The sequence below is a fragment of the Rhincodon typus genome, chromosome 25, assembly GCF_021869965.1.
Source record: "Rhincodon typus isolate 14 chromosome 25, sRhiTyp1.1, whole genome shotgun sequence".
NCBI lineage: Eukaryota > Metazoa > Chordata > Chondrichthyes > Orectolobiformes > Rhincodontidae > Rhincodon > Rhincodon typus.
In genome coordinates, this window is record NC_063356.1 from 31,143,333 (window position 1) to 31,162,924 (window position 19,592).

Here is a 19,592-nt window from a genome sequence, read left to right on the forward strand (position 1 = left end):
ACATTGAGGCATGGAGTATGTTGGTAATTATAGTGTAAGTCATTTTCGTAGAATGTAAAGATTGCATTAAATAATTGCTTATTCTCATGAAATGATGCACTTTTGGGCATGAGGTGGAAAATCTTTCTTATCTCTTTTATACCAACACTTTCATTTTTCACTTGAATGAGCATAATCAGAGGAAAACATATGGACATTCATTTTTATGGCAAGAGCTCATTCTTTGGCAGCTTTCATTTGACAAAGAGGCAATAATTCCTCTGCTTGATATTTCTTCAGTAAAGTAACAGCTTTATTTGGCAGCGTGAGATGTACTTTATTCACATCACAGCTTTCCATCATGGCATTGCAGGTCTTACATGATGAGCACGTACACAGTTAAATAGGTTTCCTACAAAGATACAACATACAAAATCTGTTAAAGGTTTACAAATTAAGATTCTTTCTCTAAACACACTGAATGGTAACATGTTTAGAATGCCACTGTCAGAACTGAGAAATGCCATTGTTGAAGTATGCTCAAGTTATTGGATTCTGCAATGTGTCAAATAGATCACAGGCCTGAACAAACAGATTAGAGCATACCGAATGCTCTGCAGTAGTATGATAGGACAAGTTAGAGCACAAAACCCACACGATGTTACAAAAATGCATGAGCACATGCCTCAGAACGCGAGAGGTCCTCTTATGCCAGTGCAATTCTGCCATCACTGTTTTATGTTCATGTGCTATTTAGTTCTTTAAGTTAATTAAGCCATTCCAATTCCCAGCTTCAACATTGCCATAAAGAATGAAATATTGGCTATACCATTATAATTGTATCTCCATGATATGAAGGACATTTTCCTTTCCTCCAGAGGTGTGGCAGATTTTTCATTGATAACTCCATGTGATTATAATTATTGAAGGGGTCTCAAACAGTACAATTTCTTTCATCAGCTGCACAGGTCTTTCATTCTTTGGTCATTAGGTAGAAGTCTCGGAGGAAAAAGCTGATGAATTCTCATTATACTGATGCCTTTTCTTGTTCATTAAACTAATAGTTCACATTTTCGTTGATGTTTGCCTTGAAAAAGATTCAGTTTTTATGAAGGGACCCAAAGTGGAAATAATTGGACTATCTGCAAGACGGCTTTCACCAGATATAGTCACTGGACAGCATTGGTCTATAAAGGGAGAAGTTACCTCAGTTCCTGCAGGGCTTGTGTACTTAACAGCTGGGCAGGTCAGGCTTAGTCTCATGCTGGAGAAAATATTGATCCCACAATGTAGCATGAACGTACAGAGTGACAGACAACAGATGGAGACTCACAGCAGCGAAATCATTTTTTTTTAAGATAAGTGGCACACACAGGATAAGCTGCCCAGGCAAAGATTTCTCCTTTGCATGTGTCAGGAAACCTGCAAACCAATGAGAAATAACTTGTGAGTAAATAGCAGTTTGTATTTCCCTTGAGAACTTAATTTTAATTTCAGGCCACAGCAAGGGAGAACAAACACATTGTCCTTTCCTGCCTAAGTCAAAACGGAAAATAGGATGAGTTATCACTGAGCCCTGAATTGGATGCACCCAGATGCAAAACATAAGGAGAATCTGAATTGAACACAGTACCTCTATTAAGTACATTACCCAAGTGTCTTCCAACAGTTGTTTTTATTAAACTTTTACAAAGGTTCAAATTTTGGTATTTGTTAGAAACAAGCTGTAACTCCATTACAATTCCATATCCGTAGTAAATCAGATATATGTGAAATATTCTTCCTACCAAAAAAGATTGTTTTGACATTTAATTTAAACATGACCACATACAGTGAAGAGGTTCACAGCTGCTTGGAGAACTGTCAAAAGCAGAAACAAAAAAGTCTTCAATGCAAATTATTTGAAAATTAAGATATTTGCAGAAATGTTTTGAGATATAATTAGATTTTCCCAATGCATTGATATGCCAGTTATAGCATCTTTAAAATGGTCCATGTCACGTGGGAAATATTAGAAGTTATATGGTGCATTCCTTTAATCCAGAAGGTTACGGCTTTGAATTGATACTGCCTACCTTTTATATCCACTTATCTCAGTTGATTAACACTTTGATCAACTTATTTATTGTGTTACTATATGTGTTACTATATAGGAATGTGTTATTACTCGAGTGGGATGGAGTAAAGGAGTAGGGGTGGAGGGGTGGAAAGGAGATAGTGTTCAACTTCTACTGGTTGAATAGTCCGTTTCCTAATGCGACATACCTCTCAACCATACTTCAATCTATTCTGAAAATTAATACATTTGCTTCATGAAGTACAATTTCAGTACATTTTATGAAAAAAGATCTTATCACAAGCTCGTTAAAACAGTAAAGAGGTCCCTTTCCAATCATATTAATGTGGAATAGAGTGCTCTTAAGATTATGTGTGTGTATTTTGCATGTGCAACAGCTTAAAATAATTCCTTGCTCATTCCTGCAGTATTAATAACTGCATTGTCTACAGATAATATATGGCTGAGGAAAATGTAATTGGGGAGGACATTGTAGAGCCTAAAGTGATGGGAGCAGCCCAATAAATTGGTACTGTGGTGTCAGTTCATATTTAAGTTCATTTTGTTTCCAACTTACTTCATTTAACTTCGTAACTTTATGTTATTTCAATTTTGACATTTTCAAATAGCTTGGAAGATAGATAGGAAAGTCAAAAGCAATGGTAAACCACCAAAATGCAAACACATGAGGTTGAAATCAATTCTTGCTTGATGGGTCTTTAAATGAAGCAATGTTCCTTGCCCATTCAATTTGCAACCTGATTTGCTACCAATGAAAATAATCAGGATTTGCTCCAGCGGTAGAAACATTGCTGATATAGATGAAAATTCCAGGAAAATCCAGAAAACTGACTGTCAAAATGAAGCATATGAGAGTGATCAGGTTGATCATATTAGTCTTTTCAGTGCATCATAATTAAATTCAAGTTTCAGATTTGAAGGTTATTTAATAAACAGGTTTAAAACATAAAGTAATGAAACGGAAACATTCTGCATTCAACAAATGTTCAGTTGATTAAACCAGTGAATAAGTTGGCTGCACTGATCAAGAAAGATTCAGGCCCTATCTGCTGAGTTAGGTGATCTCAGCTGGATGATTTGAATGAAGACAGGAGCGCAATAAATGAGTTAAGTGTCACTGGCTTCATGATCCATACTGGTGATGTACATTTTGAATTAGGGTAGAAGTGGGCTCAACTGTGACAGTCCCTGGGATAGCATAAGGGATCCAATGAATCCAATTTCTGACGGGTTTTAAAGCCCATCTTGTTCATTGATGTTCTTTAAGGAAGGAAATTGTCCTCACCTGGTCTGGCCTAAATGTGATTCTAGACCCACAACAATGTCATTGACTGTCAAGTACTCTGTGTAAAATTAAGGATGGGCAATAAATCCTGCACTAACCAGTGATGCCTATGTCCTGTGAATGAATTAAAAGAAAATAGTGACTGCTCAGGTTCACCTTTTCACACGTACTTGATAGAGATTCCTAGGTAAACAGAACTGAATGAGAAGTCAAAGAAGAAAATGTAACTATCTTTCTATAATACAAAATGAAATTATTAGGAATATTGTATATTGCAATGGTTACAAAAACAAAGTAAAAAGAAATTGGTAGACATTTTTGCTATCTTCGCCAGGGTGAGGATTAGAGAAGAAAACCAAGTCTGGGTGAATGAACATAACTGGAATGAAGCTAGTCAATTCTTTTAAGTCAATGTTTTTCATGTTTGACACTAACTACTCCTTTGGTTAATTGGGAACCCAAATGTGGTTAATAGCATTTCTGATTAATAAATAGAAATGAGTAATAAATGTGTTATTGGGCATGTAATTTCACCACTAACACTTTTACTGAATGTTTAAATGTACTTTCACTGTTTGTGCATATGTTGGAAAAATGGTAAATCAAAAAGTAGAGTGTGTGTGTTTTTTATTCATCGCAGGTGAGCTGCTTGCTCCATCACTGGGCACACGGACACAGAGTTTTATAGGCAGAGAGATCAGGAACAGAGAGATCGAAAGATCATTCAATTGGTGTGCGTGGACTGTCAGATAATAAGTCTCTGCTGGTGACCAACTCTCTCAAACACACATACACACACACAAATCTATGGGGTAAATCATTTCATCCAAGATATCTGTTTATTTGCAGATACATTCTATTTTGTTCAAAAAACACAATTTGTAGTCACAGTCAGTCAGTGTGGCATCTTATAAATTCCAGCTTTTGGAATAAAACCATCCTGATTCCAGGTTAAAACTCTGAGACAGATTCTGAACAAAGCCTCACACCTAAAATTCAATGTCTGACCTGAGATGTCACCGTTTGTATATTCCTATGGCCCTGCCTGATTTTCATGACAGCACAGCACTGACTTTGACTTTATAAACACTTTACACACCATCTGCAGGTGACCAAAGGTGTCAGAGATTTATTTTCTGACACTCCATGCACACTGGTTGTATGATTGTTTGATCTCTCTGCCCTTGATCTCTCAGCTTATAAACTTTGTGTCTGTGCGTCCTGCTCTCTCACTGCACCTGACGAAGGGGCTGCACTTTGAAAGCTTGTGCAATTCCAAATTAACCTGTTGAACGTGACTTCTGACTTTGTCTACTCTAGTCCAACACCGGCACCTCCAGATCTATGCTTCATCACTGCAAGTGATAGCTGTATGTTAAGTAAATGTGAAAATATTAAATACATTTATCTAAGGCACATGTAAGGTGTTTTTAACTAAAATCAGTGCACGCAGCTAAAAAAAGCATTACCGTAGCCATAGGTATTTCTGCTGGACTATGCTGTTTTAATCGAGAATCTCACAGAGTCTCTTATGGATCTGTATCCTATGCACTTCATTTTGCTCTCTGCATTTCATCCAGGTGATACTTCACCCACAGAAATCTACACAATAATCTTTGCATTCAAACACCGCAAAGCATTAATTAAAAAAAAATTGTGCCCTTGCCTCCCTCCAAATGATTGTCACAGTACGAAAAAAAAATGCACTAAAGAAATGGTGCACTGACCCTTGGAATTTTTCCTATAAGTATGTGATCTCAGATATTAATCTCTGGCTGAGTGACAGCTGATTGTTTCTGCACAGTGTCTAGGTGAAACCTTGAGGATGGTTGTGGAGTGGGGGTTGAGGGGAAGTTTAAAAGTAAATTTCTCGATATGAATAGGCAGCAGAAATAAACAATGTGCAGATTGTGCAAATAGGGAGGCTGATTGAATTGTAAATCATGTACAGGCTGAATGTTTTGTGGGTCCTTTACCTTTCAGCTGCTTCCTCAGCTAATCATAGGTACTGTGACAACCTGTCATATACACAAACCAGAAGTGTTGTAGTCAAAGAAAGAGAAACTGGTGAGTAAGATACCTGAGGTATATACACACACACACACACGCACACCTACACATACACATACACATATATATCAAAGAGAGAGAGAGTATTAAGGTTTGTTTTAATCTCAAATCACTAAGATTTTGCTATCCTTTTACAGATACGATTTCGGGATTTGTACAGCATCTAGACATAATGAACTGTTTAATGTTGTTCGTGGCCATGGTGCTTCAGAATTTAATGAATCAAGCAACAACTTAGCTGCCGTTGTTGTTTAGCTTCTGCTGAAAGAGCGAAATGCATGCTGCATGCCTGTTCATATTTTTTTGCTCTTTCCACATGAAACAAGCTAGCAAAGACAGTCCTGAGAAAGAACGTGACAGATTAGGACAAGATGACGCACACGTTAATGTCTTAGTAACGATCTCATTCCTGATCGTGCTTCAAGACCCTTTCAGTCTCCAGCCAATTTATGAACAAAGCAACACAAGGAATATAAAGAAGAGAATGTCACACAGCCTGCTGAGACTGCTCATCATTCAATATGGTGAAGGCGGATTCTGGACTTCAACTCCACATTTCTGCTGGCTTCCTATAACCCTTCTGGCTGCACAGAGGTCGGTATCCTGTCACCAAGTCACCCTTTATTTATGTCGCCAGCCAGCTCAGAGTCAGTCGCCTGGACTGAGGAGATTCTAAATCCCCTGGTTATATATATATTTATTATTTTTTTTCTCCTTCTCTCTGAACAGGAACGCTGGCTGTGGCCAGCCAGCTTGGAGTCAATCCCCTGGGCTGAGGAGATGCTGAATCTCCTGGTTATATTTTTTTTGAGGAACTTCTAATCTCCTGGTTTTTTTTTTGTTTTTTTTATTGGTTTTTTGGTATATTTGTTTTTTTTTGTTGTGCGTGTGCAGGCATGAGACACAGTAAAAAAAAATCAGGTAATCCCCTGATTATATTGGACAGCAAGGGCTTCCTGATTGGCCCAGGTTAACAATCCCAAACAAGGATCTTGTAGTTCAACAAGGTCCATCTGGCTCCAATCACTACACCTTCATTCCCTGAAAGAACAACCACCTCTCAGTCTTAAATGTTTTCCATGGTGTTGTAAACACACCCAACTGGTTGGAGAATTCTGTAAATTCACAACCCGTTCTCTTCATCTTAGTCCTATATGATCAACCCTATTTCCTGCAATTGTGCCTTGGTCTAGATATCCCGGTCTGGAAAGATTTTACACTGTTGAGGAGGAAGGGTTGATGATAGTTTCTTGCTCATCCCCTCCCCACATTCTGCATGCAATAAAAAATTTAGTTGGTGGATTGCTGAATTTTACAACGGGCTGCCCGACAGCAATAATATGTTGAGGGAGGCGTGAGCAAGGAAAAAGCAGGAGTTCTGGCCCTCAAGGACAGGAAGTACCACTCTCAAGATATGACAGCCAATCTGATTGGCCAGCAGCGGAGTAATCCCAGCAGTGTCAGTAGAATGCAATAGTGCCAGCTGTTGGGACATCAAGGAACTCCCAAAGAGACGGTCATGAACATGGAGCTGAACAATAAGTGCGTCTGTGTGCATGAGCGTGTGCATGTGTGTGTGTTATCCATACAATTTTTCCTGCATCTTTGTTTCTACTCTTACAGTGCCCTTCCAAATCTTCAATATTTCCATGTGATCACTTCTCATTCTTCTAGACAACAGCAAATAGAAATCCAATTTATTCAAATTTTTATCATTAAACATCCTGAGTATCAAACTGGTGAACCTTTATGAGACTGCCTCTGATGCAAGGATATCCTTCCTTAAATATGCACATAGTATTCCAGATGTGGTCTTACTAAACCCACATTCAATTGTTGCAAGACTGCTCTGTTTTTGTAGTCCAATTCCCTTGCAAAATAAGGGCAATGTACCAGGTGGATTTCTAATTGCTTGCTATATACGAACATGATAACTTTTTGTGCTCCTTTGATGAATACATCTAAAGTCTCTCTGAATATCGATGTTTACAAGTTTTATGCAACTTGGAAAAAAATGTTCTGCTCACCATTCTTATGAAGAAAATGGATAACTTCATACTTCCCCACATTATCCTCTATCTGCCACATTGTTCCCCATCCCTAAACTGTCTAACTCTCTTTTCAGGCCCGCCATGTCATCCTCACAGTCTGCATGCCCACTGTTACGGATCAGACCAGACCAGACCCCATTAAAATATATTAAGAAGGTAGCCTAGACCCTAACTTTTTCTTATTTGAAAGGTAAGTGTGAGCTGCTGTGTTCCAAATGCAATTGGATTGGTCAAGCTGCTTGACGTTAAGCAAAACACAATTTATTCAAACACTGTAATTAAAATACAACAATAGAAAGAGGTACTTGGAATAACTTAACTGTACTGAAAAACTTAACAGAATAATAGATTATTTTACTACTAAATAGTAACTGTTCCAATATAGCAACATCCCGTAAATATACCCTTGGCAAAAAGGCAAATTCAGAGAAACAGATAGGATTGCATGCAATCCTATCAGCTAGAAAGAGATATGTGCAGCAGATCCTCAGAGAGAGAGAGTAGCTGCTGGGAGAGATTCACTACCTTCCAAACCTGCTGAGACCCCAGCAACAGCTGCTGAAAACTAACTAAAAATCCTAGATGTGTGAGCGCTTGACCACACCCACTCGGGCTGCTGTTCTAACTTTAAAAGAAACCTAAGGCCTCACAAATTGTTTTATCTTCTCACAGACTGCTCGGCACCTGTTCCCCAATCTCTCTTTAAAAGAAACTACGACTAATCATACCTCTTAAAGCCACAGCATTGTCATACCACATAGTTTTTTATCCTCAGCAATATAATTGCATTACTCTCCGTCTATTTGTCCCAGTCATTATTGCTGATTGTAAATCACTGATTCAGTCCATGTAATATCACTGGATATGGCAAGGCTAAAGACTTTGGCCACATCCTGACCCTAGCGCTGAAGACTTGTGCTCCTGAAATAGCTTTGTCTCTAGCTACTGCACTAGCACCTATTGGATAATGTGGATAACTGTCCATGTATGACCTATCCACAAAAAGCAGGACTAACTCTGCATAAATTATTGACAAATGAAAGGTATTGTTGGCAGTGCTACTAAGCAACACTTATTCTGTAATAACTTACTCACTAACACTCCATTTGAATTCCACCAGCACCACTTCACTTCAGACCTTTACAACTTTAGACCCAAACATAAACAATTTCAGAGATCAGCAGAGAGCGATTTCTCTTGATATCAAGGCAGCATTTCACTGAATGTGGCATTGTGTACCTGTGAAATTTCAAAGTCTCAATGTGAAAAATTTCTACTGACTAGACCCTTGCTTAGCACAAAGGAAGATGTCTATGGTTGTGGAAAGCCAATCATCTCAGCCCCAAGACATCATTGCAGGCATTCCTCAGATGGTGTCCTCATCCATCCACCTTCAGCTGCTTCATAAATGACCGTCTCTCCATATGGTCAGAAGTGCAACAGACATTTATTGATTGCAATGTGTTCAAAACTTTTCAGATAATGAAACAGTCTCTGCCTGCAGTGAAGCAATATCTGCACAGCATTAAGATTTAGGCTGTTAAGTCATAAGTTACATTCGTGATACACAGGTGCCAGACAATGGCCATCTCCAATACAGGAGAGTTTAAACACTTCCCATTAAGATTCAACAGCACCAACATCATCAACAACCTACTATGCAGAACATGCTGCATGAGGATTAAAAGGGATTAAAATTGATAAGCAAGATATATAGGGTAACTTGAAGTTGATAAGGAAAGTGATTCACTGGATACTGGGGAAAGTGGAGCAGAAATTGAACAAACATAGGCCATAAATTTCCAGTTCTCCTGAACCTTAGGGGTATTGCCAGAAGACTGGAGAATAGCAAACCTTGCAATGTTGATAAAAAGATCAATTCAGCGACTATGAGCTTGTCAGTTTCACATCAGCGGTGGGGATGTTTCTAGGAACAATAATTCAGGACAACATTAAAAGCCAAGTACAGGTTAATTGAGGAAATCCAGAATAGACTTCTTCAGGGGAAATCATGTTGAACTAACTTGCCCGAATATTTTGAAGAGATAGAAGAGGGCAATTGTGCTATGTGGTGTACATGAACCTCCAAAAGATATTTGATATGATGCTATAGAACAAAATTGTGAGCAAAGTTAACGTGCACAGAATAAAAGGTACAATAGCAAAATGAGTATATAATTGAGTGACAGGAAACAGAGCAGTGATTAATGGACATTTTTAAAACTGGAGAAAGGTTAGTAGTGGAGCTCCCTGGGGGTTAATGCTGTGACCCTTGTTTTCTCTTATATAGAAGGGAAATGACCTAAATGTTTGTGTACAGGACACAATTTCAAAATATACAGATGAGATGTAGCTTGGACGAATTGTAAACTGTGAGGAGGATAGTACAGAACTTCAAAATTTCATGGACAAATTGACAGATGAAGTTTAATGTGAAGAAATGTGTGGTGATTCATTTTGGTAGGAGCAATGTGGAGAGACAATACAGAATAAAGAGCATAACTTTAAAGGGGCGCTGGACCAGAGCGTATATATGTGCATTAGTTATTGAAGTTTGCAGGATCGGCTAAGAGTGTGGTTAATAAAGCAGACAATACCCTAGGCTTCCTTAACAGGGGCAGGAGGTACCAGAGCAAGAAGGTTATGATGAACTTGTGTTGATACTGGTTCTGGACACAGCTGGAATGTTGTATTCAATTCTAGAAACCACATTTTAGGCATTGTAGTAATTGAAGATGATGTAGAAGTGATATATGAGAATTGTTCCAGGGATGAGGTACTTTACTTATGACTGGAGAAGTTAAGATTATTTTCGTTGGAAAAGACAAGGCTGAGAGGAGATCTGTTTCAAATACTCAGAATCATGAGGGGTCTGGATACAATAGGTCGGAAGGAATTGTTCTTATTCATGAAAGGATCGACATAAGAGGTAATTGATATTGAGTAACTGGTAAAAGAAGCAAAAATGATATGGGAAGAAGCCTTTTGCATGCAGTGAGTGGTTAGAATCTGGAAAGTACTGTCTGAAAGTGGGCTGGAGGTAGGTTCAGTGATGCATTTGAAAGGGAGTTAGAGTGTTTTTTGAAAAGGAACAATGTGCAGGTTTACAGTGAGAAGACAGAAAAATGGCACTAAGTGAAATGCTTATTTGGAGAGCCTTTGCAGACACAGTGGACCAAATGACCTCCTTCAGGGTTATAATAACTGATTCTGGAAACTTGTGGCACACCATTGCTCAGGAACATAACTGAGCCAGTTATATAAGTCCAATGATTACAAGAACAAATTAGAGAGCAGGTATTTTGTGGTGAGTGACCTTTTTCCTTATACCTGGATGACAAGGGACATTGAGGCTCTGGTCAAGAAAAGGAAGGAGGCATATGTCAGGTATTGAGTCCTGGGGTCAAGTTTTCAGGAGTTTTGGCAGAGTAGGGCCATACTTAAGAAGGAAATCAGGAGGACAAAAAGGGGAAGTGAAATAGATTTGGCAGATAAGGCTAAGGAGAATCCAAAGTGATTCTATGAGTACGTTAAGAGCAAAAGAGCAAATAAAGAAAGAACAAAGCCTCTTACAGATCAACAATGCCACCCATGTATGGAACCACAGAAGATACTAAATGAATATTTTCTAGCAGTATTTACTGTGGAGAAAGACACGGAAGTTAGGGAACTTGAGGAAATTAAATAGTGATGTTTTAAAAATAGTCCACATTACAGAAGAGGAGGTGGTGGAGATCTCAAAACGCATAAAGGTAGATAAATCCCTAGGATCTGACCAAATGTATCCTAGGACATTGTGGAAAGCTGGTGAAGAACAGTATGGTATCTTAGCAGAGATATTTGTATCATAAACAGCCACAGGTGAGGTGCCAGAAGACTGGGTACGGCTAATGCCATGCCTTTACTTAAGAAAGGTTACAAAGAAAAGTCAGGGAACAATAGACAAGTCAGTCTGACATCCGTGGTCGGTGAGTTGATTGAGGGGATTCTTGGAGACAGGATTTACATGCATTTGAAGAGGAAAAGACCGATTAGGGATAGTCATCATGGATTTGTGCGTGGGAAATCGTATCTCACAAACTCGATTGATTTTTTTGACGATGTGATCAAGAAGATAGATTAGGGTAAAGCGGTACATGGACTTTTAGTAAGACCTTCAACAAGGTTCCACATGATGGACTGGTTCGAAAAGTTAGATCACATGGGATCCAGGGAGGGCTAGCCAATTAGATACAAAATTGCCATGACAGAGGAGACAGAGAGTGGTGGTAGAGGATTGTTGTTTAGATAGGAGGCCTGTCACCAGCATGGTGCTGCAAGGCTCAGTGTTGGGTGCACTGTTTCTTGTCATTTATATAAACAATTTGAATGAGAATATAGGAAGTATGGTTAGTAAATTTGCAAATGACACCAAAATTAGTGGTATCATGGACAGTGAAGAAGGCTAAGAGTACAACAGGATCTTGAGAAGTGGCAGAAGGAGTTTAATTTAGATAAATATGAGGTGTTGCATTTTGGTAAGGCAAACCAAGGCAGGACTTACACAATTAATGGTTGGGCCCTGGGGATTGTTGTTGAACAGAGAGATCTAAGGGTTCTGGTACATAGTTCCCTGATAGTGGTGCCACAGGCAGATAGGGTGGTGAAGAAGTCATTTTGCATGCTTGCCTTCATTGGCCAAAGCACTGAGTATAGGAATCGGCACATCATGTTGCCCCTATACAGAACATTGGTGAGGCTTCTTTTAGAATACTGCGCACAGTTCTGGTCACCCTTCAATATGAAGGATATTATTTCATTGGAAAGGGTGCAAAAAAGATTTACAAGGATGTTATTGAGACTGGAGGGTTTGAGTTATAAGGAATGGCTGCATGGGCTGGGACATTTTTTTCCCAGGAGCATAGGAGGTTGAGGGGTGACCTAATAGAGTTTTATAAAATTATGAGAGGTGTAGCTAAGGTGAATTGCAAAGGTATTTTCCCTAGGGTAGGGGAGTTCAAAACTAGAGGGCATAGGTTTAAGATGAGAGGAGAAAGATTTAAAAGGGGTCTGAGGGGCAACTTTTTCACACAGAGGGTGGTGCATATGCGAAATGAACTGCCAGAGGAAGTGATAGACACAGGTACAGGTACAATGTTTAAAAAAGACATTTGGACAGGTACATGAATAGGAACATATTATAGGGATATCAGCCAAACGCAGGCAAAATGGGATCAGAGATAGTAGGAACTGCAGATGCTGGAGAATCCGAGACAACAAGGTGCAGGGCTGGATGAACGAAGGGTCTAGGCCCGAAACGTCAACCTTTCTGCTCCTATGATGCTGCTTGGCCTGCTGTGTTCATCCAGCCCTGCACCTTGTTGTCGCAGGCAAAATGGGGCTAGTTTAGTTTGGGACAATGTACAAGGTACGAGTCAAATGTATTATGGAATTCTCTCTGCATTCTGATAGAATTACAACTGCATCAATACTCACCAACTTGCAAGAACACTATCCAGGACAAAGCAAACCCTTCAACCATATAAAGCATTCAGTCCCTTCACCTCAGCCACACATCTGCTGCAGTTTGCACCACCTACAGTATGCATTGCAGTAACTTGTAAACACTTCTTCAATGGCTGTAAATCAAACACATAATCCTGGATCATCCCACCTAACAGCTCGTGTGGTACTCCTACATCTCACAGAAAGCACTAGTTCAAGAGGCAAGTTGGCGGCCAATCTCTCAAGGGGAACAGAAGATGGGCAGAAAATGGTACCCTTGCTATGATGTTCATATTCCAGCAATGAGTAAAAGAAATGTAAACAAACCAGGAGAGCCAGAGCCCATGATTTGTGAGTGATAAATATCTTCAGCTTTCAGTACACTCAGGAGTGACAATATCAACAACAGATACGTTTCTTTCCAAAGAAAATTTGGATAATTGTGATACCTCTACTGCTTAATGACATTGTGCATGCCAGGTTCGATTGGACACAATAATAGGATTATGGCAGAACCATATTTAACTTGTCAGACTGAAATTGTGTTACAGGTATCACTTTTGCTAACGATATTAGAGCAACAAGTGAAATGCCTTTAGAAAATATTGGTGAAATGAAATATACAAAATCACAGGAATCATGCAGAATTTGCTACTGAGATCTTGAGGATTTTCTTGGGTTAATACCTACAGACATTTTATTAAGTAATTGAAGAAAATGTCAGAAGACTAGCCAGCCAGGGTGGAACACAAACAAGAAAAGAATTTTGGGGATTTTTCCTGAATTGAAGGAAATGGAAGATTATATTTATGCATCTATAGGTGCCTACTCCAACCATCCCAATTTCCTGTAGGGTGTTGGGAAACAACCATATGTAGCTAGGTGCAGATATAGGATAAACACCCTTCCCTTGCTTTAAAGCATGTTATACTCATGCTGTATGAACCATTAGGGCCATATTTTGACTAATGTCATTTTCATGAATTTTTATAGAAGGTTTCACACGGTGAGGCCCAGTGAGTTTTCTCGAACAATCATCATAAATTTGCCTCATTAACTACTTAGCATGCTCCTCTGGCACACTTCTCATTGCATGCTAGCTTGTCTCTACCACTCACTGTAGCTGTAACTATTCACTACTGCTGGGACATCGCTGGATTTCTGGCACAGGCACCATGTTTAAATAGTCACTGTGCACCTGGTCAAGCACCGAAAGTCTGGAGCTGCCCTGCACAGTTCGTGACATTTAACTCGAATCGGGCAGATAAAGGGAAATCGGCACCGTTCTTCACAGACAACATCCTGGAGGTCCTCGCAATGGTGTGTTGTAATGGAGAGCTTCTTCCCTGAGGACCAGTAACTCCTAACAGCTGTGCCAACCACTTAAACCTTACCCAAACCCCCTCTTTTGGCTCATTCTACGAGAAAAGGAGCCACAATACGGCAGAAAGAGCCAAGACAATTGGTGGGATGTCTGATATTTGGCTTGTCATCCCCTGTAAGGAGAGGATCCGGATCGTGATGACCCTGAGAGGCTGATTGACAATGCTCTCGCTCCTAGACTAATACCAGATGATGCCTTTGACTGACTGTACAGACCCCCCATCTGATGGTCACGTTTCGGACTTAACTGAGAGCTACTACCCTTCAATTTTTGATACCAGGTCATTTGGTAGTTGAACATATGTTGCATGTCCTGCATAGGCTGTAGGTGTGACTTTAATATCAGGTACAGCACCTTAACTAATGACAGCTGACACCCATGACAAGCTGCCTGGCTTTCTGTCTGCGCTGAACAACAAAGAAATACAACAGCACCATAAATCGTTAAGTACTGGCTGAGCCAAGGTCGGGATGGCAAAGCACACAAAGGCACAGCAAGGTAGGGAAGGCTGTGAACAAGCAGGTAGGCACAGAGTGATGGTTATCTAAGAGAACAAGTGAGTGGAACTGAAATGCTGTCTGGTCCAATCTGTTAGCTGGGTGATCGTCTCAATGCACAAAGTGTCTTTGCAGCATGGCAATGAAAGGTCCTGGTGCACTCCAAATTTCATCATTGAAATGTAGAAGCATACTGTAAGTGGACTTGTCGAGATGGTACAGAGAGGCTGGCATGTACCAGATGCCAAGGTCTATTGACGTGGGGTGCACATAATCACTACGCATGTAGCGTGTCCTGAGATATTCATACTGGGTGTCCAAGATGGAGATCCAGGGGAGCAAGCTGGAGATTTCAGCTACCTGCTTAGACTTTCATGTCAAGAACTCTCAGCATTCAGCTTCCTCTCAATGGGTGGTAGAATGGGAGTCTACATATCAATGAGGTAAGACTACATAGTAGAGGTAAAGTCACCATAATCCTACCAGACCATAAGGCTGTTCTCTCATTAGAGACAGACGGTGGTGGCTTCACTTGAGGGTCACCATGGAAAAAGGAGAAGTTGAGAAGGAGAGTCCTTCAACTTCAGCTGGTGCAAGAATTCAACCCACGGTGTTAGCGTTACTCTGCATCGCAAACCAGCCAACTGATTGAACTGACCTCTGGATTACATACTAGTGAAGGCGACAATGAGCCCTCTGTTGTTAGGTCTCTTGCCACTCACTGCTCAGAATCTTATCTAAGCTTCTAGGATTTTGTTGGAACATTCAAAGATTTGGTCTTAACATCGAAAAAAGCCTCAATTGGGATCTCAGCCAATTTTCCCCAATTTACAACATCAATTGGCCACATCATTCAGGATCTGGGAAGATTTCATCCATGCAAATTGAAATGTAAGGTTTGAAAATATGACTGCCAAATGTTAAGAAGTAGTTCTAGACTATTAAAAAGAACAAAGAACGTTGTAAGCAGATAATCATTCATATAAACAATTAAAACAGAATTAACTTGTATTTAACATTTAAAACATATCTCTTGTTCTATGTGAAGAAGCTTTGACCATTATGGATGAATCTTACATGTCATCCAAAACAGTCTATAAGGAATACTGTAATGAAACTTTACACAACATTTATCATCCCTGTGGTATCTTGTCTCACACAGGAAGATGTTCCCCTGAGGTGTTTATTATCATTTATTAAGCTTCATTGCAATCCATTAGGCTATGGGAAATCTGTAACTTGCCTGTTGGTACCCCAAGTTTTCCTGTATTCCCAGCAACCACCAGAGTCAAATTCGTGAGACATTTATTCTTGCTACTGTTGCCTCCAGCTTCACCCTGTTGTTATGCCACCTAATGTAGAAAGAAATAATTACATTTTGGTCATTAGGCCAGCTTTAGCCATAATTTGAGGGTTATAACCTGGCTCACTTTTCTATATTTTTCTCTCAACCTCTATCTCCTACAGGAATGAGAACTCACATTGAAAATGTTTGGCGGACCTTTCAGTTTTGGTTGGGGATGTAGCGGATCAGTCATGTGCCCACCCACCAAGCTTGCTGTTTCTTTTCCATTGACCCACCATGACCAGCTTTACATCTCCTGCTTAAATTGAAAGTTCCATCCATCATTTTTTGTTTCACACTGTGCATCCTACTTCCTGCCACGAGCCCATACGTAAGTATATATTATATATTCCAGAGACCACTGTTATACTCTTAAATAATACATATTCACTCCCTTTCAACAAGCATTGTTGTACTTAAGATGATTACTTAAAATCTGTAAGTACCAATCCCCCAATTAACATTTTGCAGATTGTTACTTTATAATTGAACTGGGCTGCATAAATTTATAAAGATCCATGTTGAGATAAATTCTGCCTATAGTTTCAGATTATAAAGTGAAAGAAATCAAAAAGGATAATTAATCTGTTGGCTTTTTAAACATTAAAATGCAGTAAAAGTAATATTGATAAAATGCCATATAAAGAAAATATCTAATGCATCTCATTGACTGAATACATAATTTTGTATACTCCTCCATAAAGATTTGTCATCAACATATTTCACAGAATTAATTCTTTCAAATATCATTGCATCTAATCTATTGCATTCATTAAAAATAACAATTTATTTAACATCTTTTAGTGTCTATGAAAGCATGAGATGTTTTATAATGAAATGTCTGTCTGTAAAGCAAATTCTGTATTCCCAACAGATTCTTTGCAATTGTAATTTGTCTCCATGTCAATTTTGTTCCACACATAATTTAGCCAGTGTCTCACAACGATATTATAAAACACAGTGAGTAGGAACGCATGATCCTAGTAGCTAAAGAAAAGAAATGATTAAGGCTTGCCCCACAAAGCATTACACACTGATCTAAATGCTGAATGTGTGCCAAATAGTGCAAATGCTGCTAACTCCATGTCGTAAGCTACTCTTCTCAGCAGCTTCCACAAATGAATGCCATCATAACTGTGTTGTGACAGAAATTTTGAAAAATGATACAGGGGATATATCAATTCAGAATGGTTCCTCTGGAAATTTTAATTGGCAGGCTGATTAATGGGATGTTGCTATTTTTTATATCTTGTTCCATGTGCACTGAAGCAGGGGATTGCTCATTGTTACATTTGGCCATGGTAGACACTTGAGCGCTTATTGCTTTATGGATGATCTGAGTTAATTTAGAATCAAAGAATTTATTCAGTGCAGAAAGAGGCCATTTGGCCATCGAGTCTGCACCGACCCTCTGAACAGCAACCTACCGTATCCCAGTAACCCCATATTTCCCACAGCTAAGCTACCTAACCTGCACATCCCTGGACACTACAGGGTAACTTGGCATGGTCAGTGCACCTAACCTGCACATCTTTGGACAGTGGGAGGAAACCGGAGTACCGTGCGGTAACCCACGCAGACACGGGGAGATTGTGCAAACTCTACACAGTCACCTGAGGCTTGAATCAAATCCAGGTCTCTGGCGTTGTGACGCAGCAGTGCTAACCACTGAATCTCCTATGCAGGCATTGTTATGATTGGATACATCATACATCAACAAATTATGCGTTAAAAAGTCAAATTTAGCAAGGTGAAATTTGATACAACAGACCAATATTTGAAATGATTTGCAGTAACATATATTCTGACTGTTAAGCTATATGTTTAAGCTTTAATTTATGCACTGTAGTCAAATTAGCATGTGAAGGGTTACAGACAATATTAAGACTTTCCAAGCTACTGAGACCTATCCTGGATTCCAGGCAGAAAAACAATCCCACTATATGACCAATGCTTTGCTGTTATTGCATGAAGTATAAGTTTCATAGTAATATCTATCTTTACAATAAAATGTTACAAAACCTATATTGGGTGTACGGTCTTTCCAGTCTCCAAGGAAATTAAAATGTGAGCTCTCACCTTTACAATCTATAAAGAAATTATGATAGACATGAATTCTTAATTAAAAATACTGTACATTCATTCATGCTATAAGCTGTTTTTCTGCATACAGGCATTGTTATCAGAGCTGTTGCTGCATAATGATAATGTAACTGATTATGTAAATGAGTGAGTTTCTGTCATAGTACAGCACAGTACATATTGAAAATGGATTTCAGACGTACTGAATTGAAAAAAATAACCTTAAGTTCTTCATCAGTGCACTCACAGATAAACAAGTTGTGTGCGAGCGATTGTGCAGTGAACAAATCTTTAATATTTAATACTCTTGTTCTACTTTATGAAGAAATATAAGTGTCTGTTCAGGTACCAGTCTGAAGCACAGCTGCAGTAATTACGATAATTTATTTGTCTGTCACCTATAACTGCGCCGATTTTTCTATACTCTCTTTTGTAATGAGCATTTTTTTTATGTCACAATGATTAGTGCGGCCTGCAGCCTAAGACAAAAGATAAAGGTGAAAGCCTCACACTCGTATTGCCTTACTGTAAAATACTTCATTCAAAAATAGGGTATGGTGGTGGTGGTTGTTGGGGGTATAATTTTACCATTGATGCACTGAGAGCTGGGCAGCTCGGGAATACAAAACAAACTTAGAGGTCTAGAGTTCTTTGTCATCAGCAGGATCTCTGCTCCACAGATCAGCCAGATTCTTCATTGGTTCCACTTAGCTGAAGTGAGTGGGATTCTGAAGGTTACAGATCCTTGCAGGCTTAGTCGCCAAACCCAGGAGGAGGAGGGAGGTGGAGATGGGGGCATGGGTAGAGCAACAATCCTTGGTCCCAGAGTAGCAATGGGGATCAATTTATGACCTTGGATGAGGATTCCAATCCTGACAGAATTCAAACCCTGATATTGGGTGGGGCTGGGTAATGCTGTGAGACCATTCTAGTCAGTGGGATCTTGGGTGTCAGGTCCTAAAGTTTGGAAGGGGTTGTTCTGTTCCATGACAATGAAGAGGAAAGGGGCTCCAATCGCCAATGCCATGTTTGGGGTCAGATCCAGGGGTGGTAGAGTCTGCGTTTGAGGGAGTTTGTGGGAATATGTTGGGAAGGAGTGGTTTTGATGGCGAGGAGTTTATAATGTCAGGAGAAAGCATAAAGGATTGTTGTGAAGACACTTGCCTTCTACCCAAGGAGGTTCTTACTCCACTGTAGCTGACAGTATTCTCCAGACAAAGCTGGTCAAACCAGATGCGGTGATGAAAGGTCACAGGCCTCTAACATAATTCTATTTCCTTCCACAGATGCTGCTTGACCTTCTGAGTGTTTCCAGCATTTTCTGACTTTAAATCTTCC

At 39.5% G+C, this 19,592-nt stretch overlaps 1 protein-coding gene across 2 annotated transcripts in view; it reads right to left on the reverse strand.

Annotated features, from left to right (window-relative positions):
- Positions 1-326: 326 nt before the first annotated feature.
- LOC125486049 (chemokine-like protein TAFA-5) overlaps positions 327-19,592 on the reverse strand; it is a 320,982-nt gene continuing 301,716 nt past the window's right edge. The window contains exon 4 of one of the 2 annotated variants that reach the window (XM_048611860.1): positions 327-1,401. In XM_048611860.1, coding sequence (XP_048467817.1) covers positions 1,393-1,401 — 9 coding nt within the window. In that variant the 3' untranslated portion in view covers positions 327-1,392. Of the gene's footprint in view, positions 1,402-16,080; positions 16,180-19,592 lie in introns of those variants that run through there. The other variant, XM_048611859.1, reaches the window with a different exon arrangement.